The sequence below is a fragment of the Oncorhynchus mykiss genome, chromosome 8, assembly GCF_057628025.1.
Source record: "Oncorhynchus mykiss isolate SJ-2025 chromosome 8, ASM5762802v1, whole genome shotgun sequence".
Lineage (NCBI taxonomy): Eukaryota > Metazoa > Chordata > Actinopteri > Salmoniformes > Salmonidae > Oncorhynchus > Oncorhynchus mykiss.
Genome location: NC_143029.1, coordinates 3006463 through 3031843, shown reverse-complemented (window position 1 = coordinate 3031843; position 25381 = coordinate 3006463). Strand labels below are relative to the sequence as shown.

At 48.3% G+C, this 25381-nt stretch overlaps 1 protein-coding gene across 2 annotated transcripts in view; it reads right to left on the bottom strand.

The window, feature by feature from the left end:
• LOC110532856 (HBS1-like protein) overlaps positions 1 to 25381 on the bottom strand; it is a 100456-nt gene that overhangs the window by 34167 nt on the left and 40908 nt on the right. For both annotated transcript variants that reach the window (XM_090183076.1, XM_090183077.1), the window contains exons 5-7: positions 15830 to 15938; positions 916 to 1175; positions 35 to 200 (exon numbers count right to left, since the gene is read on the bottom strand). In XM_090183076.1, the coding sequence (XP_090039202.1) occupies positions 35 to 200; positions 916 to 1175; positions 15830 to 15938 (535 nt within the window). The remainder of the gene's footprint in view (positions 1 to 34; positions 201 to 915; positions 1176 to 15829; positions 15939 to 25381) is intronic.

The following is a 25381-nucleotide window of genomic DNA, read 5'->3' as shown; positions in this document are numbered from 1 at the left end:
AGGTATGTGTGTGGAACCGTCTGTCTGTCTGTACCTGTTCCTCTCCTCCCCGGTCTCATCCAGGACCCATGCGTAGGCGAACGAGGCCTTGCCAGCCTTTTTGGACTCCTGTTCGTACTTGTGCATGGTGCGTTTATTGACGTTTCCCAACAGGTACAGCAGGTGACCCATCAGAGTGCTCTTCCCAGCATCCACATGACCTGGAGAGCAGGGGGGGTGAAGAGAAAACAGGAATCGTACTGAACATGTTCTGATCGATCTCTGTGACCGCTCAGACTACGGCCTCTGTGACCGCTCAGACTACGGCCTCTGTGACCGCTCAGACTACGGCCTCTGTGACCGCTCAGACTACGGCCTCTGTGACCGCTCAGACTACGGCCTCTGTGACCGCTCAGACTACGGCCTCTGTGACCGCTCAGACTACGGCCTCTGTGACCGCTCAGAGTACGGCCTCTGTGACCGCTCAGACTACGGCCTCTGTGACCGCTCAGACTACGGCCTCTGTGACCGCTCAGACTACGGCCTCTGTGACCGCTCAGACTACGGCCTCTGTGACCGCTCAGACTACGGCCTCTGTGACCGCTCAGAGTACGGCCTCTGTGACCGCTCAGACTACGGCCTCTGTGACCGCTCAGAGTACGGCCTCTGTGACCGCTCAGAGTACGGCCTCTGTGACCGCTCAGAGTACGGCCTCTGTGACCGCTCAGACTACGGCCTCTGTGACCGCTCAGACTACGGCCTCTGTGACCACGCCGACAGTGCAGCCGCTGTAACCACGCCGACAGTGCAGCCTCTGTAACCACGCCGACAGTGTAGCCTCTGTAACCACGCCGACAGTGTAGTTTATGTCATTCAGTCCATGCATGAGTGTGTGAGAGGAATGTGGCGTTCCAGGAGACACGTGTGTTTATGTACCTATAACCACCAGGTTGAGTAGAGACTTGCCCCCTTGTCTCTTCTCCAGCTCGGCCCTGACGTTCAGCTGTTGCTTGGCCTTCCCCGGGGTACGTCCTGGGGTGGGGACGGAAGGGGGCTCCTCTGCCCCCCCGAACCCTTTAGAGGGTGTCTCCGGACGCTTGGAGGGGGTTTCAGGGCTGGTTTTCATGGTCATGATGTCATCAGGGCTACACCCACGATGGACGGAGGGGCTGGGGACAACCCCGTTCTCCTCTGTACTGGATGGACAGGACAACAAGAAGACAAGAATAATATATTTAACTTCTTCTTCTTCTTATGGAAATCTTCAGTATAACCCTGGTAAGATGCTACAATCAAGTTAGTTTGTTTTGATAGGACAGTGAAGAGGGGACAGTGGAGAGGGGACAGGGGAGAGGGGACAGGGGAGAGGGGACAGGGGAGAGGAGACAGTGGAGAGGGGACAGGAGACAGGGGAGAGGGGGCCGGGAAGAGGGGACCGGGGAGAGGAGACAGGGGAGAGGAGACAGGGGAGAGGAGACAGGGGAGAGGAGACAGGGGAGAGGGGACAGGAGACAGGGAAGAGGGGGCCGGGAAGAGGGGACCGGGGAGAGGAGACAGGGGAGAGGAGACAGGGGAGAGGAGACAGGGGAGAGGGGAGAGGGGACAGGGGAGAGGAGACAGTGGAGAGGGGACAGGAGACAGGGAAGAGGGGGCCGGGAAGAGGGGACCGGGGAGAGGAGACAGGGGAGAGGAGACAGGGGAGAGGAGACAGGGGAGAGGAGACAGGGGAGAGGGGACAGGAGACAGGGAAGAGGGGGCCGGGAAGAGGGGACCGGGGAGAGGAGACAGGGGAGAGGAGACAGGGGAGAGGAGACAGGGGAGAGGAGACAGGGGAGAGGGGACAGGAGACAGGGAAGAGGGGGCCGGGAAGAGGGGACCGGGAAGAGGGGACAGGGGAGAGGGGACAGTGGAGAGGAGACAATGGAGAGGAGACAATGGAGAGGGGACAATGGAGAGGAGACAGGGGAGAGGTGACAGGGGAGAGGGGACAGGAGACAGGGAAGAGGGGGCCGGGAAGAGGGGACCGGGAAGAGGGGACAGGGGAGAGGAGACAGGGAAGAAGAGACAGGGAAGAAGAGACAGGGAAGAAGAGACAGGGGAGAGGAGACAGGGAAGAAGAGACAGGGAAGAAGAGAGAGAAGAGGGGACAGGGGAGAGGGGACAGGGAAGAAGAGACAGGTAAGAAGAGACAGGGAAGAAGAGACAGGGGAGAGGAGACAGGGAAGAAGAGACAGGGAAGAAGAGAGAGAAGAGGGTACAGGGAAGAGGGGACAGGGAAGAGGGGACCGGGAAGAGCGGACCGGGGAGAGGGGACAGGGAAGAGGGGACCGGGAAGAGCGGACCGGGAAGAGCGGACCGGGAAGAGCGGACCGGGAAGAGCGGACCGGGAAGAGCGGACCGGGAAGAGGGGACCAGGAAGAGGGGACAGGGGAGAGGGGACCGGGAAGAGAGGACAGGGAAGAGGGGGCCGGGAAGAGGGGGCAGGGAAGAGGGGACAGGGGAGAGGGGACAGGGGAGAGGGGACAGGAGACAGGGAAGAGGGGGCCGGGAAGAGGGGGCCGGGAAGAGGGGACAGTGGAGAGGGGACAGGAGACAGGGAAGAGGGGGCCGGGAAGAGGGGACCGGGGAGAGGAGACAGGGGAGAGGGGACAGGGGAGAGGGGACAGGAGACAGGGAAGAGGGGGCCGGGAAGAGGGGGCCGGGAAGAGGGGACAGGGGAGAGGGGACAGGGGAGAGGGGACAGTGGAGAGGAGACAATGGAGAGGAGACAATGGAGAGGGGACAATGGAGAGGAGACAGGGGAGAGGGGACAGTGAAGAGGGGACAGGAGAGAGGAGACAGGGAGGAAGAGACAGGGAAGAAGAGACAGGGGAGAGGAGACAGGGGAGAGGAGACAGGGGAGAGGGGACAGGGAAGAAGAGACAGGGAAGAAGAGACAGGGAAGAAGAGACAGGGAAGAAGTGAGAGAAGAGGGGACAGGGGAGAGGGGACAGTGAAGAGGGTACAGGGAAGAGGGGACCGGGAAGAGGGGACCGGGAAGAGGGGACCGGGAAGAGCGGACCGGGAAGACGGGACCGGGGAAGAGGGGACCAGGAAGAGGGGACAGGGAAGAGGGGACCGGGAAGAGGGGACCGGGAAGAGCGGACCGGGAAGAGGGGACAAGGACGAGGGGACCAGGAATAGGGGACAGGGAAGAGGGGACCGGGAAGAGGGGACCGGGAAGAGGACAACAAGTGTCACAGAACTCCTCTGAATGTAACCAATACAAATTAAACACGAAGGTAGTTTTGTGCCCCAAAAAATTATATATATACAGACCAGTCAAACGTTTTAGAACACCTACTGATTCAAGGGTTTTTCTTTATTTTTACTATTTTCTACATTGTAGAATAATAGTGAAGACATCAAACAATGAAGTAACACATATTATGGAATCATGTGGTAACCAAAAAAGTTTACATACACCAAAGTTTACATACACCATACAGTTTACATACACCTTAGCCAAATACATTTAAACTCCGTTTTTCCACAATTCTTGACATTTAAATCAGAGGACAAATTCCCTGTTTTAGGTCAGTTAGAATCACCACTTTTAGAATGTGAAATGTCAGAATAATAGTAGAGAGAATGATTTATTTCAGCTTTTATTTCTTTCATCACATTCCCAGAAGGTCAGAAGTTCACATACACTCAATTACTATTTGGTAGCATTGCCTTTAAATTGTTTAACTTGGGTCAAACGTTTCGAGTAGCCTTCCAAAAGATACCCATAGTAAGTTGGGTGAATTTTGGCCCATTCCTCCTGACAGAGCTGGTGTAACTGAGTCAGGTTTGTAGGCCTCCTTGCTCGCACACGCTTTTTCAGTTCTGCCCCAAATGTTATATAGGATTGAGGTCAGGGATTTGTGATGGCCACTCCAATACCTTGACTTTGTTGTCCTTAAGCCATTTTGCCACTACTTTGGAAGTATGCTTGGGGTCATTGTCCATTTGGAAGACCCATTTGCGACCAAGCTTTAACTTCCTGACTAATGTCTTGAGATGTTGCTTCAATATATCCACATAATTTTCCACCCTCATGATGCCATCTATTTTGTGAAGTGCACCAGTCCCTCCTGCAGCAAAGCACCCCCACAACATGATGCTGCCACCCCCGTGCTTCAGGGTTGGGATGGTGTTCATCAGCTTGCAAGCATCCCTCTTTTTCCTCCAAACATAACGATGGTCATTATGGCCAAACAGTTCTATTTTTGTTTCATCAGACCAGAGGACATTTCTCCAAAAAGTACAATATTTGTCCCCATGTGCAGTTGCAAACCGTAGTCTGGCTTTTTCATGGCGGTTTTGGAGCAGTGCCTTCTTCCTTGCTGAGTGGCCTTTCAGGTTGTCGATATAGGACTCGTTTTACTGTGGATATAGATACTTTTGTACACGTTTCCTTCAGCATCTTCACAAGGTCCTTTGCTGTTGTTCTGGGATTGATTTGCACTTTTTTGCACCAAAGTACGTTCATCTCTAGGAGACAGAACGAGTCTCATTCCTGAGCGGTATGATGGCTGCATGGTCCCATGGTGTTTATACTTGCGTACTGTTGTTTGTAAAAATGAACGTGGTACCTTCAGGCGTTTTGAAATTGCTCCCAAGGATGAACCAGACTTGTGGAGGTCTTAAAAAAAAAATTCTGAGGTCTTGGCTGATGTCAAGCAAAGAGGCACTGAGTTTGAAGGTAGGCCTTGAAATATATCCACAGGTACACCTCCACAGTAGAGGTCGACTACGATTATTGGAGGACCAAAAAAGCCGATACCGATTAATCGGCCGATTTTTAAAAATTTATTTATTTGTAATATTGACAATTACAACAATACTGAATGAACACTTATTTTAACTTAATATAATACATCAATAAAATCCATTTAGCCTCAAGTAAATAATGTAACATGTTCCATTTGGTTTAAATAATGCAAAAACAAAGTGTTGGAGAAGAAAGTAAAAGTGCAATATTAAAAAGCTAACGTTTCAGTTCCTTGCTCAGAACATGAGAACATATGAAACCTGGTGGTTCCTTTTAACATGAGTCTTGAATATTCCCAGGTAAGAAGTTTTAGGTTGTAGTTAATATAGGAATTCTAGGACTATTTCCCTCTATAACATTTGTATTTCATTAACCTTTGACTATTGGATGTTCTTACAGACACTTTAGTATTGCTAGTGTAACATTATAGCTTCCGTCCCTCTCCTCGCTCCTCCACGGGCTCGACCCAGGAACACAACGACAACAGCCACCCTCGAAGCAGCGTTACCCATGCAGAGCAAGGGGAACAACTACTAGAAGGCTCAGAGCGAGTGACGTTTGAAACGCTATTAGCGCGCGTTAACTAGCTAGCCATTTCACTTCGGTTACACCAGCCTCATCTCGGGAGTTGATAGACTTGAAGTCATAAACAGCGCAATGCTTGACGCACAACGAAGAGCTGCTGGCAAAACGCACTAAAGTGCTGTTTGAATGAATGTTTACGCGCCTGCTTCTGCCTACCATCGCTCAGTCAGATACTTAGATGCTTCTATGCTCAGTCAGATTATATGCAATGCAGGACACGCTAGATAATATCTAGTAATATCAACCATCATGAAAATAACAATGTGTTCTTAACTAGTTAAATAAAGGTATAAAAAATATTTGAAAAATCTGCGCCCAAAAATACCGATTTCCGATTGTTATAAAACATTTAAATTGGCCCTAATTAATCGTCCATTCCGATTAATCGGTCGACCTCTAATCCACAGGTACACCTCCAATTGACTCAAATGGTGTCAATTAGCCTATCAGAAGCTTCTAACGCCATAACATCATTTTCTGGAATTTTCCAAGCTGTTTAAAGTCACAGTCAACTTAGTGTATGTACACTTCTGACACACTGGAATTGTGATACAGTGAAATAATCTGTCTGAAAACAATTGTTGGAAAAATTACTTCTGTCATGCACACAGTTGATGTCCTAACCGACTTGCCAAAACTATAGCTTGTTAACAAGAAATTTGTGGAGTGGTTGAAAAACAAGTTTTATTGACTCCAACCTAAGTGTACGTAAACATCTGACTTCAACTGGATATTTTATATTTTATGAGATTCTTCACCATTTGACGAAGAAAAAAATAGTGTTAAATATTTCCCCCTTTGCCTTGATGACAGCTTTGCACACGCTTGGCATTCTCTCAACCAGCTTCACCTGGAATGCTTTTCCAACAGTCTTGAAAGAGTTCCCACATATGCTGAGCACTTGTTGGCTGCTTTTCCTTCACTCTGCGGTCTAACTCATCCCAAACCATCTCAATTGGGTTGAGGTCGGGTGATTGTGGAGGCCAGGTCATCTGATACAGCACTCCATCACTCTCCTTCTTGGTCAAATAGCCTTTCCACAGGCTGAAGGTGTATTTGGGGTCATTGTCCTGTTGAAAAACAAATGATAGTGGGACTAAGCCCAAACCAGATGGGATGGTGTACTGCTGCAGAATGCTGTGGTAACCTTGCTGGTTAAGTGTGCCTTGAATTCTAAATAAATCACTGACAGTGCCACCAGTAAAGCACCCCACATAATAACACATCCTCCTCCTCCTCCATGCTTTACAGTGGGAAAAAGACAGGCAGAGATCATCCGTTCACCACGTCTCACAAAGACAGGGCGGTTGGAACCAAAAAACTCACATTTGGACTCATCAGACCAAAGGACAAATTTCCCCCGGTCTAATGTCCATTGCTCGTGTTTCTTGGCCCAAGCAAGTCTCTTCTTCTTACTGGTGTCCTTTAGTAGTGGTTTCTTTGCAGCAATTCGACCTGATTCACAGTCTCCTCTGAACAGTTGATGTTGAGATGTGCCTGTTACTTGAACTCTATGAAGCATTTATTTGGATTGCAATCTGAGGCTGGTAACTCTAATGAACTTATCCTCTGCAGCAGAGGTAACTCTGGGTCTTCCTTTCCTGTGGTGGTCCTGATGAGAGCCAGTTTCATCATAGCGCTTGATGGTTTTTGCGACTGCACTTGAAGACCCTAAAATGTATTGAGATTTTCCAGATTGACTGACTCTTTGCTTATTTGAGCTGTTCTTGAAATAATATGGACCTGGTCTTGACATAATCTTCTGTAAACCTACCTTGTCAAAACACAACTGATTGGCTCAAATGCATAAAGATGGAAAGAAATTCCACAAATTAACTTTTAAGAAGGCACACCTGTTAATTGAAATGCATTCCAGGTGACATACTCATGAAGTTGGTTGAGAGAATGCCAAGAATGCCAAATGCCAAGTGTTGAAAGCTGTAATCAAGGCAAAGGGTGGCTATTTGAAGAACCACAAATATAGAATATATTTTTATTTGTTGAATACTTTTTTGGTTACTACATGATTCCATATGTGTTCATTCATAGTTTAACGTCTTCAATACTATTTTACAATGTAGAAAATAGTCAAAATAAAGAAAAACCCTTGAATGAGTAGGCCTATAGTAGTAAAGGCAAAATGTAATATTTTATCAAATCATTATTTTTGTTATTTTTTGGGGGGATACCAAAAGGGGTCCTAAAATTCCAAATCAAAGAGCTAAATGATCTTAAAACAATTATGTTATCTTGGTACCCCCCCCCCACCAACTGCTTAAACTTTTAGAGGTTTTAATGGTTTTAGATGCACAGTAGTGGCATAGGAAGGAGATCAGGGTGTGTTGTCTGTCCCTGTCCCCTAATGTCCCTGTTCCTGTCTCAAACTGACCCTGCCCCCTAAATGTCCCTGTCCCCTAATGTCTCTGTTCCTGTCTCAAACTGACCCTGTCCCAAAATGTCCCTGTCTCCTAATGTCTCTGTTCCTGTCTCAAACTGACCCTGTCCCCTAAAATCCCTGTCACAAAATGTCCCTGTCCCCTAATGTCTCTGTTCCTGTCTCAAACTGACCCTGTCCCCTACATTCCCTGTCCCAAAATGTCCCTGTCTTCTAATGTCCCTGTTCCTGTCCCCTAATGTCTCTGTTCCTGTCTCAAACTGACCCTGTACCAACTGTCCCTGTCCCCTAATGCCTCTGCCCCTGTCTCCTAATGTCTCTGCCCCTGTCCCCAACGGTCCCTGTCCCCTAATGTCTCTGTCCCCTAATGTCCTCTCTGGAATGAACCCTTTATTGATGAGGCTGCAGCAGTCTGCTACAGGACCTGGGTCTAGCTAGATGATGTGATGTCGCCGTTTCTGTCCCTAAGTGTTCCAGTTCAAATCCAATGTAATTAGTCACATGCACCGAATACAACAGGTGTTGACCTTACAGTGAAATGCTTACTTAGAAGCCCTTAACGATGCAGTTTTAAGAAAATATCAACAAAAAAACAAAACACTTGAAACAAGTAAGCGATAAGAAAATATTAAGTTCCCAACTGTTCCTGTTCCCTTCCCCAACTGTTCCTGTTCCCTTCCTCAACTGTTCCTGTTCCCGTCCCCAATTGTTCCTGTTCCCTTCCCCAACTGTTCCTGTTCCCTTCCCCAACTGTTCCCTTCCCCAACTGTTCCTGTTCCCTTCCCCAACTGTTCCTGTTCCCTTCCCCAACTGTTCCTGTTCCCGTCCCCAACTGTTCCTGTTCCCGTCCCCAACTGTTCCCGTCCCCAACTGTTCCTGTTCCCTTCCCCAACTGTTCCTGTTCCCATCCCCAACTGTTCCCGTCCCCAACTGTTCCTGTTCCCTTCCCCAACTGTTCCTGTTCCCTTCCCCAACTGTTCCTGTTCCCGTCCCCAACTGTTCCTGTTCCCTTCCCCAACTGTTCCTGTTCCCTTCCCCAACTGTTCCTGTTCCCTTCCCCAACTGTTCCTGTTCCCTTTCCCAACTGTCCCTGTTCCCTTCCCCAACTGTCCCTGTTCCCTTCCCCAACTATTCATGTTCCCTTCCCCAACTGTTCACATCCCCAACTGTTCCTGTTCCCATCCCCAACTGTTCCTGTTTCCTTCCCCAACTGTTCCTGTTCCCTTCCCCAACTATTCCCGTCCCCAACTGTTCCTGTTCCCTTCCCCAACTGTCCCTGTTCCCTTCCCCAACTGTTCCTGTTCCCTTCCCCAACTGTCCCTGTTCCCTTCCCCAACTGTCCCTGTTCCCGTCCCCAACTGTTCCAGTTCCCTTCCCCAACTGTCCCTGTTCCCTTCCCCAACTGTCCCTGTTCCCTTCCCCAACTGTCCCTGTTCCCGTCCCCAACTGTTCCCTTCCCCAACTGTTCCTGTTCCCTTCCCCAACAGTTCCTGTTCCCTTTCCCAACTGTTCATGTTCCCTTCCCCAACTGTTCCTGTTTCCTTCCCCAACTGTTCCTGTTCCCGTCCCCAACTGTTCCCGTCCCCAACTGTTCCTGTTCCCTTCCCCAACTGTTCCTGTTCCCTTCCCCAACTGTTCCTGTTCCCTTCCCCAACTGTTCCTGTTCCCTTCCCCAACTGTCCCTGTTCCCTTCCCCAACTGTTCCTGTTCCCTTTCCCAACTGTCCCTGTTCACATCCCCAACTGTCCCTGTTCCCTTCCCCAACTGTCCCTGTTCCCTTCCCCAACTGTCCCTGTTCCCTTCCCCAACTGTTCCTGTTCCCTTCCCCAACTGTCCCTGTTCCCGTCCCCAACTGTTCCTGTTCCCTTCCCCAACTGTCCCTGTTCACTTCCCCAACTGTTCCTGTTCCCTTCCCCAACTGTCCCTGTTCCCGTCCCCAACTGTTCCTGTTCCCTTCCCCAACTGTTCCTGTTCCCTTTCCCAACTGTTCCTGTTCCCTTCCCCAACTGTCTCTGTTCCCTTCCCCAACTGTCCCTGTTCCCTTCCCCAACTGTCCCTGTTCCCTTCCCCAACTGTCCCTGTTCCCTTCCCCAACTGTCCCTGTTCCCTTCCCCAACTGTTCCTGTTCCCTTCCCCAACTGTTCCTGTTCCCTTCCCCAACTGTCCCTGTTCCCTTCCCCAACTGTTCCTGTTCCCTTCCCCAACTGTTCCTTTCCCCAACTGTTCCTGTTCCCTTCCCCAACTGTTCCTGTTCCCTTCCCCAACTGTTCCTGTTCCCTTCCCCAACTGTTCCTGTTCCCTTCCCCAACTGTTCCTGTTCCCTTCCCCAACTGTTCCTGTTCCCTTCCCCAACTGTCCCTGTTCCCTTCCCCAACTGTTCCTGTTCCCTTCCCCAACTGTCCCTGTTCCCTTCCCCAACTGTTCCTGTTCCCTTCCCCAACTGTTCCTGTTCCCTTCCCCAACTGTTCCTGTTCCCGTCCCCAACTGTTCCAGTTCCCTTCCCCAACTGTCCCTGTTCCCTTCCCCAACTGTCCCTGTTTCCTTCCCCAACTGTTCCTGTTCCCTTCCCCAACTGTCCCTGTTCCCGTCCCCAACTGTTCCCTTCCCCAACTGTTCCTGTTCCCTTCCCCAACTGTTCTTGTTCCCTTCCCCAACTGTTCCTGTTCCCTTCCCCAACTGTTCCTATTCCCTTCCCCAACTGTTCCTGTTCCCTTCCCCAACTGTTCCTGTTCCCTTCCCAACTGTTCCTGTTCCCTTCCCCAACTGTTCCTGTTCCCTTCCCCAACTGTTCCTGTTCCGGTCCCCAACTGTTCCCGTCCCCAGCTGTTCCTGTTCTCTTCCCCAACTGTTCCTGTTCCATTCCCCAACTGTTCCCGTCCCCAACTGTTCCTGTTCCCTTCCCCAAGTGTTCCTGTTCCCTTCCCCAACTGTTCCTGTTCCCTTCCCCAACTGTTCCTGTTCCCTTCCCCAACTGTTCCTGTTCCCTTCCCCAACTGTTCCTGTTCCCTTTCCCAACTGTCCCTGTTCCCTTCCCCAACTGTTCCTGTTCCCTTCCCCAACTGTTCATGTTCCCTTCCACCAACTGTTCACATCCCCAACTGTTCCTGTTCCCATCCCCAACTGTTCCTGTTTCCTTCCCCAACTGTTCCTGTTCCCTTCCCCAACTGTTCCCGTCCCCAACTGTCCCTGTTCCCTTCCCCAACTGTCCCTGTTCCCTTCCCCAACTGTTCCTGTTCCCTTCCCCAACTGTCCCTGTTCCCTTCCCCAACTGTCCCTGTTCCCGTCCCCAACTGTCCCTGTTCCCTTCCCCAACTGTTCCTGTTCCCTTCCCCAACTGTCCCTGTTCCCGTCCCCAACTGTTCCCGTCCCCAACTGTTCCTGTTCCCTTCCCCAACAGTTCCTGTTCCCTTTCCCAACTGTTCCTGTTCCCTTCCCCAACTGTTCCTGTTTCCTTCCCCAACTGTTCCTGTTCCCGTCCCCAACTGTTCCTGTTCCCTTCCCCAACTGTTCCTGTTCCCTTCCCCAACTGTTCCTGTTCCCTTCCCCAACTGTCCCTGTTCCCTTCCCCAACTGTTCCTGTTCCCTTTCCCAACTGTCCCTGTTCACATCCCCAACTGTCCCTGTTCCCTTCCCCAACTGTCCCTGTTCCCTTCCCCAATTGTTCCTGTTCCGTTCCCCAACTGTCCCTGTTCCCGTCCCCAACTGTTCCTGTTCCATTCCCCAACTGTCCCTGTTCACTTCCCCAACTGTTCCTGTTCCCTTCCCCAACTGTCCCTGTTCCCGTCCCCAACTGTTCCTGTTCCCTTCCCCAACTGTTCCTGTTCCCTTTCCCAACTGTTCCTGTTCCCTTTCCCAACTGTTCCTGTTCCCTTCCCCAACTGTTCCTGTTCCCTTCCCCAACTGTCTCTGTTCCCTTCCCCAACTGTCCCTGTTCCCTTCCCCAACTGTCCCTGTTCCCTTCCCCAACTGTCCCTGTTCCCCTCCCCAACTGTTCCTGTTCCCTTCCCCAACTGTTCCTGTTCCCTTCCCCAACTGTTCCTGTTCCCTTCCCCAACCGTCCCTGTTCCCTTCCCCAACTGTTCCCTTCCCCAACTGTTCCCTTCCCCAACTGTTCCTGTTCCCTTCCCCAACTGTCCCTGTTCCCTTCCCCAACTGTTCCTGTTCCCTTCCCCATCTGTTCCCTTCCCCAACTGTTCCTGTTCCCTTCCCCAACAGTTCCTGTTCCCTTCCCCAACTGTTCATGCTCCCTTCCCCAACTGTTCCTGTTCCCTTCCCCAACTGTTCCTGTTCCCTTCCCCAACTGTTCCTGTTCCCTTCCCCAACTGTTCCTGTTCCCGTCCCCAACTGTTCCCGTCCCCAGCTGTTCCTGTTCTCTTCCCCAACTGTTCCTGTTCCCTTCCCCAACTGTTCCCGTCCCCAACTGTTCCTGTTCCCTTCCTCAGCTGTTCCTGTTCCCTTCCCCAACTGTTCCTGTTCCCTTCCCCAACTGTTCCTGTTCCCTTCCCCAACTGTTCCTGTTCCCTTTCCCAACTGTCCCTGTTCCCTTCCCCAACTGTTCCTGTTCCCTTCCCCAACTGTTCATGTTCCCTTCCCCAACTGTTCACATCCCCAACTGTTCCTGTTCCCATCCCCAACTGTTCCTGTTTCCTTCCCCAACTGTTCCTGTTCCCTTCCCCAACTGTTCCCGTCCCCAACTGTCCCTGTTCCCTTCCCCAACTGTCCCTGTTCCCTTCCCCAACTGTTCCTGTTCCCTTCCCCAACTGTCCCTGTTCCCTTCCCCAACTGTCCCTGTTCCCGTCCCCAACTGTTCCAGTTCCCTTCCCCAACTGTCCCTGTTCCCTTCCCCAACTGTCCCTGTTCCCTTCCCCAACTGTTCCTGTTCCCTTCCCCAACTGTTCCTGTTCCCTTCCCCAACTGTTCCTGTTCCCTTCCCCAACTGTTCCTGTTCCCTTTCCCAACTGTCCCTGTTCCCTTCCCCAACTGTTCCTGTTCCCTTCCCCAACTGTTCATGTTCCCTTCCCCAACTGTTCCCTTCCCCAACTGTTCCTGTTCCCGTCCCCAACTGTTCCCGTCCCCAGCTGTTCCTGTTCTCTTCCCCAACTGTTCCTGTTCCCTTCCCCAACTGTTCCCGTCCCCAACTGTTCCTGTTCCCTTCCCCAGCTGTTCCTGTTCCCTTCCCCAACTGTTCCTGTTCCCTTCCCCAACTGTTCCTGTTCCCTTCCCCAACTGTTCCTGTTCCCTTTCCCAACTGTCCCTGTTCCCTTCCCCAACTGTTCCTGTTCCCTTCCCCAACTGTTCATGTTCCCTTCCCCAACTGTTCACATCCCCAACTGTTCCTGTTCCCATCCCCAACTGTTCCTGTTTCCTTCCCCAACTGTTCCTGTTCCCTTCCCCAACTGTTCCCGTCCCCAACTGTCCCTGTTCCCTTCCCCAACTGTCCCTGTTCCCTTCCCCAACTGTTCCTGTTCCCTTCCCCAACTGTCCCTGTTCCCTTCCCCAACTGTCCCTGTTCCCGTCCCCAACTGTTCCAGTTCCCTTCCCCAACTGTCCCTGTTCCCTTCCCCAACTGTCCCTGTTCCCTTCCCCAACTGTTCCTGTTCCCTTCCCCAACTGTCCCTGTTCCCGTCCCCAACTGTTCCCATCCCCAACTGTTCCTGTTCCCTTCCCCAACAGTTCCTGTTCCCTTCCCCAACTGTTCCTGTTTCCTTCCCCAACTGTTCCTGTTTCCTTCCCCAACTGTTCCTGTTCCCGTCCCCAACTGTTCCTGTTCCCTTCCCCAACTGTTCCTGTTCCCTTCCCCAACTGTTCCTGTTCCCTTCCCCAACTGTCCCTGTTCCCTTCCCCAACTGTTCCTGTTCCCTTTCCCAACTGTCCCTGTTCACATCCCCAACTGTCCCTGTTCCCTTCCCCAACTGTCCCTGTTCCCTTCCCCAATTGTTCCTGTTCCGTTCCCCAACTGTCCCTGTTCCCGTCCCCAACTGTTCCTGTTCCATTCCCCAACTGTCCCTGTTCACTTCCCCAACTGTTCCTGTTCCCTTCCCCAACTGTCCCTGTTCCCGTCCCCAACTGTTCCTGTTCCCTTCCCCAACTGTTCCTGTTCCCTTTCCCAACTGTTCCTGTTCCCTTTCCCAACTGTTCCTGTTCCCTTCCCCAACTGTTCCTGTTCCCTTCCCCAACTGTCTCTGTTCCCTTCCCCAACTGTCCCTGTTCCCTTCCCCAACTGTCCCTGTTCCCTTCCCCAACTGTCCCTGTTCCCTTCCCCAACTGTTCCTGTTCCCTTCCCCAACTGTTCCTGTTCCCTTCCCCAACTGTTCCTGTTCCCTTCCCCAACTGTCCCTGTTCCCTTCCCCAACTGTTCCTGTTCCCTTCCCCAACTGTTCCCTTCCCCAACTGTTCCTGTTCCCTTCCCCAACTGTCCCTGTTCCCTTCCCCAACTGTTCCTGTTCCCTTCCCCAACTGTTCCCTTCCCCAACTGTTCCTGTTCCCTTCCCCAACTGTTCCTGTTCCCTTCCCCAACTGTTCCTGTTCCCTTCCCCAACTGTTCCTGTTCCCTTCCCCAACTGTTCCTGTTCCCTTCCCCAACTGTTCCTGTTCCCTTCCTCAACTGTTCCTGTTCCCGTCCCCAACTGTTCCTGTTCCCTTCCCCAACTGTTCCTGTTCCATTCCCCAACTGTTCCTGTTCCCTTCCCCAACTGTTCCTGTTCCCTTCCCCAACTGTTCCTGTTCCCGTCCCCAACTGTTCCCGTCCCCAGCTGTTCCTGTTCTCTTCCCCAACTGTTCCTGTTCCCTTCCCCAACTGTTCCCTTCCCCAACTGTTCCTGTTCCCGTCCCCAACTGTTCCCGTCCCCAGCTGTTCCTGTTCTCTTCCCCAACTGTTCCTGTTCCCTTCCCCAACTGTTCCCTTCCCCAACTGTTCCTGTTCCCTTCCCCAACTGTCCCTGTTCCCTTCCCCAACTGTTCCTGTTCCCTTCCCCAACTGTTCCCTTCCCCAACTGTTCCTGTTCCCTTCCCCAACTGTTCCTGTTCCCTTCCCCAACTGTTCCTGTTCCCTTCCCCAACAGTTCCTGTTCCCTTCCCCAACAGTTCCTGTTCCCTTCCCCAACTGTTCATGCTCCCTTCCCCAACTGTTCCTGTTCCCTTCCCCAACTGTTCCTGTTCCCTTCCCCAACTGTTCCTGTTCCCTTCCCCAACTGTTCCTGTTCCCTTCCCCAACTGTTCCTGTTCCCTTCCTCAACTGTTCCTGTTCCCGTCCCCAACTGTTCCTGTTCCCTTCCCCAACTGTTCCCTTCCCCAACTGTTCCTGTTCCCTTCCCCAACTGTTCCTGTTCCATTCCCCAACTGTTCCTGTTCCCTTCCCCAACTGTTCCCTTCCCCAACTGTTCCTGTTCCCGTCCCCAACTGTTCCCGTCCCCAGCTGTTCCTGTTCTCTTCCCCAACTGTTCCTGTTCCCTTCCCCAACTGTTCCCGTCCCCAACTGTTCCTGTTCCCTTACCCAACTGTTCCTGTTCCCTTCCCCAACTGTTCCTGTTCCCTTCCCCAACTGTCCCTGTTCCCTTCCCCAACTGTTCCTGTTCCCTTCCCCAACTGTTCCTGTTCCGTTCCCCAACTGTCCCTGTTCCCTTCCCCAACTGTTCCTGTTCCCTTCCCCAACTGTTCCTGTTCCCTTCCCCAACTGTCCCTGTTCCCGTCCCCAACTGTTCCCGTCCCCAACTGTCCCTTTTCCCTTCCCCAACAGTTCCTGTTCCCTTCCCCAACTGTCCCTGTTCCCTTCCCCAACTGTTCCTGTTCCCTTCCCCAACTGTTGCTGTTCCCTTCCCCAACTGTTCCTGTTCCCTTCCCCAACTGTTCCTGTTCCCTTCCCCAACTGTTCCTGTTCCCTTCCCCAACTGTCCCTGTTCCCTTCTCCAACTGTTCCTGTTCCCTTCCCCAACTGTTCACATCCCCAACAGTTCCTGTTCCCTTCCCCAACTGTTCACATCCCCAACTGTTCACATCCCCAACTACTATAGTCGTTATCTCTCCAGTCTGCCTCAGAGAAAAGTTGATGAACATAGTGTGTGTGTGTGTTATACCTCGGCACGTCAAAGCCCATGGTCTGTTTCTTCCCTGAGACGGTCATGCGGGCCACTTTAGGCAGAACTTCTGAGTCCAGTTGACACTGCCCCGCATCACGGTCCTTAGCTGGGGGAGAGAGAGACACACACTCAGTAATACACATAAACACACACTCAGTAACACACATAAACACACTTCATGCAACTCCATACAAACACAATAATATTCTCTCACACACAGGAATACAACAAAACTGAACTAGTAAATCACTACATGTGGAGAACCATCAGCAAATATACAAGGTGTGTGTCAGATGGATTTGAATACCACACAGATACAACTAGCATCATCAACAGATACAGCTAGCATCATCAACAGATACAGCTAGCATCATCAACAGATACAGCTAGCATCATCAACAGATACAACTAGCATCATCAACAGATACAACTAGCATCATCAACAGATACAGCTAGCTTCATCAACAGATACAGCTGGCTTCATCAACAGATACAGCTAGCTTCATCAACAGATACAGCTGGCTTCAACAGATACAGCTAGCTTCATCAACAGATACAGCTGGCTTCATCAACAGATACAGCTGGCTTCATCAACAGATACAGCTAGCTTCATCAACAGATACAGCTAGCTTCATCAACAGATACAGCTGGCTTCATCAACAGATACAGCTGGCTTCATCAACAGATACAGCTAGCTTCATCAACAGATACAGCTGGCTTCATCAACAGATACAGCTGGCTTCATCAACAGATACAGCTAGCATCATCAACAGATACAGCTAGCATCATCAACAGATACAGCTAGCTTCATCAACAGATACAACTAGCATCATCAACAGATACAGCTAGCATCATCAACAGATACAGCTAGCATCATCAACAGATACAGCTAGCTTCATCAACAGATACAGCTAGCATCATCAACAGATACAGCTAGCATCATCAACAGATACAGCTAGCTTCATCAACAGATACAGCTAGCTTCATCAACAGATACAGCTGGCTTCATCAACAGATACAGCTGGCTTCATCAACAGATACAGCTAGCTTCATCAACAGATACAGCTGGCTTCATCAACAGATACAGCTGGCTTCATCAACAGATACAGCTAGCATCATCAACAGATACAGCTAGCATCATCAACAGATACAGCTGGCTTCATCAACAGATACAGCTAGCTTCATCAACAGATACAGCTGGCTTCATCAACAGATACAGCTGGCTTCATCAACAGATACAGCTAGCTTCATCAACAGATACAGCTGGCTTCATCAACAGATACAGCTGGCTTCATCAACAGATACAGCTAGCATCATCAACAGATACAGCTGGCTTCATCAACAGATACAGCTAGCATCATCAACAGATACAGCTGGCATCATCAACAGATACAGCTAACTTCATAAACACGATACAGCGAGCTTCATCAACTGATACAACTAGCATCATCAACAGATACAGCTGGCTTCATCAACAGATACAACTAGCATCATCAACAGATACAGCTGGCTTCATCAACAGATACAGCTAGCATCATCAACAGATACAGCTAGCATCATCAACAGATACAACTAGCATCATCAACAGATACAGCTAGCATCATCAACAGATACAGCTAGCATCATCAACAGATACAGCTGGCTTCATCAACAGATACAGCTAGCATCATCAACAGATACAGCTAGCATCATCAACAGATACAGCTAGCATCATCAACAGATACAACTAGCATCATCAACAGATACAGCTAGCTTCATCAACAGATACAGCTGGCTTCATCAACAGATACAGCTGGCTTCATCAACAGATACAGCTAGCATCATCAACAGATACAGCTAGCATCATCAACAGATACAGCTGGCTTCATCAACAGATACAGCTAGCTTCATCAACAGATACAGCTGGCTTCATCAACAGATACAGCTGGCTTCATCAACAGATACAGCTAGCATCATCAACAGATACAGCTGGCTTCATCAACAGATACAGCTAGCATCATCAACAGATACAGCTAGCATCATCAACAGATACAACTAGCATCATCAACAGATACAGCTAGCTTCATCAACAGATACAGCTAGCTTCATCAACAGATACAGCTAGCTTCATCAACAGATACAGCTAGCATCATCAACAGATACAGCTAGCTTCATCAACAGATACAGCTAGCTTCATCAACAGATACAGCTAGCATCATCAACAGATACAACTAGCATCATCAACAGATACAACTAGCATCATCAACAGATACAGCTGGCTTCATCAACAGATACAGCTAGCATCATCAACAGATACAGCTAGCATCATCAACAGATACAACTAGCTTCATCAACAGATACAGCTGGCTTCATCAACAGATACAGCTAGCATCATCAACAGATACAGCTGGCTTCATCAACAGATACAGCTAGCTTCATCAACAGATACAGCTGGCTTCATCAACAGATACAGCTGGCTTCATCAACAGATACAGCTAGCATCATCAACAGATACAGCTAGCATCATCAACAGATACAGCTGGCTTCATCAACAGATACAGCTAGCTTCATCAACAGATACAGCTGGCTTCATCAACAGATACAGCTGGCTTCATCAACAGATACAGCTAGCATCATCAACAGATACAGCTAGCATCATCAACAGATACAGCTGGCTTCATCAACAGATACAGCTAGCTTCATCAACAGATACAGCTGGCTTCATCAACAGATACAGCTGGCTTCATCAACAGATACAGCTAGCTTCATCAACAGATACAGCTGGCTTCATCAACAGATACAGCTGGCTTCATCAACAGATACAGCTAGCATCATCAACAGATACAGCTGGCTTCATCAACAGATACAGCTAGCATCATCAACAGATACAGCTGGCATCATCAACAGATACAGCTAACTTCATAAACACGATACAGCGAGCTTCATCAACTGATACAACTAGCATCATCAACAGATACAGCTGGCTTCATCAACAGATACAACTAGCATCATCAACAGATACAGCTGGCTTCATCAACAGATACAGCTAGCATCATCAACAGATACAGCTAGCATCATCAACAGATACAACTAGCATCATCAACAGATACAGCTAGCATCATCAACAGATACAGCTAGCATCATCAACAGATACAGCTGGCTTCATCAACAGATACAGCTAGCATCATCAACAGATACAGCTAGCATCATCAACAGATACAGCTAGCATCATCAACAGATACAACTAGCATCATCAACAGATACAGCTAGCTTCATCAACAGATACAGCTGGCTTCATCAACAGATACAGCTGGCTTCATCAACAGATACAGCTAGCATCATCAACAGATACAGCTAGCATCATCAACAGATACAGCTGGCTTCATCAACAGATACAGCTAGCTTCATCAACAGATACAGCTGGCTTCATCAACAGATACAGCTGGCTTCATCAACAGATACAGCTAGCATCATCAACAGATACAGCTGGCTTCATCAACAGATACAGCTAGCATCATCAACAGATACAGCTAGCATCATCAACAGATACAACTAGCATCATCAACAGATACAGCTAGCTTCATCAACAGATACAGCTAGCTTCATCAACAGATACAGCTAGCTTCATCAACAGATACAGCTAGCATCATCAACAGATACAGCTAGCTTCATCAACAGATACAGCTAGCTTCATCAACAGATACAGCTAGCATCATCAACAGATACAACTAGCATCATCAACAGATACAACTAGCATCATCAACAGATACAGCTGGCTTCATCAACAGATACAGCTAGCATCATCAACAGATACAGCTAGCATCATCAACAGATACAACTAGCTTCATCAACAGATACAGCTGGCTTCATCAACAGATACAGCTAGCATCATCAACAGATACAACTAGCATCATCAACAGATACAGCTAGCTTCATCAACAGATACAGCTGGCTTCATCAACAGATACAGCTAGCATCATCAACAGATACAGCTAGCTTCATCAACAGATACAGCTAGCTTCATCAACAGATACAGCTGGCTTCATCAACAGATACAGCTGGCTTCATCAACAGATACAGCTAGCATCATCAACAGATACAACTAGCATCATCAACAGATACAGCTAGCTTCATCAACAGATACAGCTGGCTTCATCAACAGATACAGCTGGCTTCATCAACAGATACAGCTAGCTTCATCAACAGATACAGCTAGCTTCATCAACAGATACAGCTGGCTTCATCAACAGATACAGCTGGCTTCATCAACAGATACAGCTAGCTTCATCAACAGATACAGCTGGCTTCATCAACAGATACAGCTGGCTTCATCAACAGATACAGCTAGCTTCATCAACAGATACAGCTGGCTTCATCAACAGATACAGCTGGCTTCATCAACAGATACAACTAGCATCATCAACAGATACAGCTAGCTTCATCAACAGATACAGCGAGCTTCATCAACTGATACAGCTAGCTTCATCAACAGATACAGCTGGCTTCATCAACAGATACAGCTGGCTTCATCAACAGATACAGCTGGCTTCATCAACAGATACAGCTAGCTTCATCAACAGATACAGCTGGCTTCATCAACAGATACAGCTGGCTTCATCAACAGATACAGCTAGCTTCATCAACAGATACAGCTGGCTTCATCAACAGATACAGCTGGCTTCATCAACAGATACAACTAGCATCATCAACAGATACAGCTAGCTTCATCAACAGATACAGCTAGCTTCATCAACAGATACAGCTGGCTTCATCAACAGATACAGCTAGCTTCATCAACAGATACAGCTGGCTTCATCAACAGATACAACTAGCATCATCAACAGATACAGCTGGCTTCATCAACAGATACAGCTAGCTTCATCAACAGATACAGCTAGCATCATCAACAGATACAACTAGCATCATCAACAGATACAGCTAGCATCATCAACAGATACAACTAGCATCATCAACAGATACAGCTAGCATCATCAACAGATACAGCTAGCATCATCAACAGATACAGCTAACTTCATAAACACGATACAGCGAGCTTCATCAACTGATACAACTAGCATCATCAACAGTTATAGCTAGCTTCATAAACACGATACAACTAGCATCATCAGCAGGTGAGTCTGCTACAGGGCCTGGGTCTAGCTAGATGAGTCTGCTACAGGACCTGGGTCTAGCTAGATGAGTCTGCTACAGGGCCTGGGTCTAGCTAGATAAGTCTGCTACAGGGCCTGGGTCTAGCTAGATGAGTCTGCTACAGGGCCTGCGTCTAGCTAGATGAGTCTGCTACAGGACCTGGGTCTAGCTAGATGAGTCTGCTACAGGGTCTGGGTCTAGCTAGATGAGTCTGCTACAGGACCTGGGTCTAGCTAGATGAGTCAGGGATGTGCTGGTATGACTGGTGTTTGACGGGGAACAGGTAGGTCGGTAGAGGGTTAATTTCAGAACTGGCAGTTACTATGGAAATAGAGCAGTGATACATTTCACAGAATGATTCTTGGGGCGCCAACTAAACAAACGCAATACCCTGTCATGAACACAAATGTACACACACACACACAACACGGTCTTACACACACACACACACACAACACGGTCTTACATACACACACACACAACACGGTCTTACACACACACACACACACACAACACGGTCTTACACACACACACACACACACACACACAACACGGTCTTACACACACACACACAACACGGTCTTACACACACACACCACGGTCTCTCTCTCACACACACACACTGTCTCTCTCACACACACACACTGTCTCTCACACACACACACTGTCTCTCTCACACACACACACACACACACACACACACACACACACACACACACACACACACAGTCTCTCTCACACACACAGGGAGAGATGTTTCAGAGAGAGGGGAGATGGTATGATCCAGATATTTGTCACATCTAGTCCACAGACTGCTGTCACACCTAGTCCACAGACTGATGTCACACCTAGTCCACAGACTGATGTCACACCTAGTCCACAGACTGCTGTCACACCTAGTCCACAGACTGCTGTCACACCTAGTCCACAGACTGATGTCACACCTAGTCCACAGACTGCTGTCACACCTAGTCCACAGACTGCTGTCACACCTAGTCCACAGACTGATGTCACACCTAGTCCACAGACTGCTGTCACACCTAGTCCACAGACTGATGTCACACCTAGTCCGCAGACTGATGTCACACCTAGTCCGCAGACTGCTGTCACACCTAGTCCACAGACTGCTGTCACACCTAGTCCACAGACTGATGTCACACCTAGTCCACAGACTGCTGTCACACCTAGTCCACAGACTGCTGTCACACCTAGTCCACAGACTGCTGTCACACCTAGTCCACAGACTGCTGTCACAACTAGTCCACAGACTGCTGTCACACCTAGTCCGCAGACTGCTGTCAGGGTCAGGGCCAATTGAAGTTTGATCTGAAAATGTGGTCAGAGACTCCGTAAGGAGGGTGTGACTCAGTGGTGTCGCCTCAGAGGGCAAACGGAGCTCTGCACCACATCGCCGTGCGCCTCACAAATGTCCTAACAATGAGGAGGGCCCTGTACGGCTCCGCATTGACATGATTGGTTGACGGTAGGTGAGGGCGAGAGGTCCTGTAGAAACACAAACTCACTTCCTTGACAACAGCTCTGCTCCACTCTGCGAAGTGCAAGAAGTATAAATGCCCTGACTACTACAGAGACAGTATCAGAAGTATAAATGCCCTGACTACTACAGAGACAGTATCAGAAGTATAAATGTCCTGACTACTACAGAGACAGTATCAGAAGTATAAATGTCCTGACTACTACAGAGACAGTATCAGTATCAGAAGTATAAATGCCCTGACTACTACAGAGACAGTATCAGTAGTATAAATGTCCTGACTACTACAGAGACAGTATCAGAAATATAAATGTCCTGACTACTACAGAGACAGTATCAGAAGTATAAATGCCCTGACTACTACAGAGACAGTATCAGAAATATAAATGCCCTGACTACTACAGAGACAGTATCAGAAGTATAAATGTCCTGACTACTACAGAGACAGTATCAGTATCAGAAGTATAAATGTCCTGACTACTACAGAGACAGTATCAGTATCAGAAGTATAAATGTCCTGACTACTACAGAGACAGTATCAGAAGTATAAATGTCCTGACTACTACAGAGACAGTATCAGAAGTATAAATGCCCTGACTACTACAGAGACAGTATCAGTATCAGAAGTATAAATGTCCTGACTACTACAGAGACAGTATCAGAAGTATAAATGTCCTGACTACTACAGAGACAGTATCAGTATCAGAAGTATAAATGCCCTGACTACTACAGAGACAGTATCAGAAGTATAAATGCCCTGACTACTACAGAGACAGTATCAGAAGTATAAATGCCCTGATTACTACAGAGACAGTATCAGAAGTATAAATGCCCTGACTACTACAGAGACAGTATCAGAAATATAAATGCCCTGACTACTACAGAGACAGTATCAGTAGTATAAATGTCCTGACTACTACAGAGACAGTATCAGAAGTATAAATGTCCTGACTACTACAGAGACAGTATCAGAAGTATAAATGTCCTGACTACTACAGAGACAGTATCAGTATCAGAAGTATAAATGCCCTGACTACTACAGAGACAGTATCAGTATCAGAAGTATAAATGCCCTGACTACTACAGAGACAGTATCAGAAGTATAAATGCCCTGACTACTACAGAGACAGTATCAGTATCAGAAGTATAAATGCCCTGACTACTACAGAGACAGTATCAGTATCAGAAGTATAAATGTCCTGACTACTACAGAGACAGTATCAGAAGTATAAATGTCCTGACTACTACAGAGACAGTATCAGAAGTATAAATGCCCTGACTACTACAGAGACAGTATCAGTATCAGAAGTATAAATGCCCTGACTACTACAGAGACAGTATCAGAAGTATAAATGTCCTGACTACTAGAGAGACAGTATCAGAAGTATAAATGTCCTGACTACTACAGAGACAGTATCAGAAGTATAAATGTCCTGACTACTACAGAGACAGTATCAGAAGTATAAATGTCCTGACTACTACAGAGACAGTATCAGAAGTATAAATGCCCTGACTACTACAGAGACAGTATCAGAAGTATAAATGTCCTGACTACTACAGAGACAGTATCAGTATCAGAAGTATAAATGTCCTGACTACTACAGAGACAGTATCAGTATCAGAAGTATAAATGTCCTGACTACTACAGAGACAGTATCAGAAGTATAAATGCCCTGACTACTACAGAGACAGTATCAGTATCAGAAGTATAAATGTCCTGACTACTACAGAGACAGTATCAGAAGTATAAATGCCCTGACTACTACAGAGACAGTATCAGAAGTATAAATGTCCTGACTACTACAGAGACAGTATCAGAAGTATAAATGTCCTGACTACTGCGGAGACAGTATCAGAAGTATAAATGTCCTGACTACTACAGAGACAGTATCAGTATCAGAAGTATAAATGCCCTGACTACTACAGAGACAGTATCAGAAGTATAAATGCCCTGACTACTACAGAGACAGTATCAGAAGTATAAATGTCCTGACTACTACAGAGACAGTATCAGAAGTATAAATGTCCTGACTACTACAGAGACAGTATCAGAAGTATAAATGCCCTGACTACTACAGAGACAGTATCAGTATCAGAAGTATAAATGTCCTGACTACTACAGAGACAGTATCAGAAGTATAAATGCCCTGACTACTACAGAGACAGTATCAGAAGTATAAATGTCCTGACTACTACAGAGACAGTATCAGAAGTATAAATGCCCTGACTACTACAGAGACAGTATCAGAAGTATAAATGTCCTGACTACTAGAGAGACAGTATCAGTATCCGAAGTATAAATGTCCTGACTACTACAGAGGCAGTATCAGTATCAGAAGTATAAATGTCCTGACTACTACAGAGACAGTATCAGAAGTATAAATGTCCTGACTACTAGAGAGACAGTATCAGAAGTATAAATGTCCTGACTACTAGAGAGACAGTATCAGAAGTATAAATGTCCTGACTACTACAGAGACAGTATCAGAAGTATAAATGTCCTGACTACTACAGAGACAGTATCAGAAGTATAAATGCCCTGACTACTACAGAGACAGTATCAGAAGTATAAATGTCCTGACTACTACAGAGACAGTATCAGAAGTATAAATGCCCTGACTACTACAGAGACAGTATCAGTATCAGAAGTATAAATGTCCTGACTACTACAGAGACAGTATCGGAAATATAAATGCCCTGACTACTACAGAGACAGTATCAGAAGTATAAATGTCCTGACTACTACAGAGACAGTATCAGAAGTATAAATGCCCTGACTACTACAGAGACAGTATCAGTATCAGAAGTATAAATGTCCTGACTACTACAGAGACAGTATCAGAAGTATAAATGCCCTGACTACTACAGAGACAGTATCAGAAGTATAAATGTCCTGACTACTACAGAGACAGTATCAGAAGTAT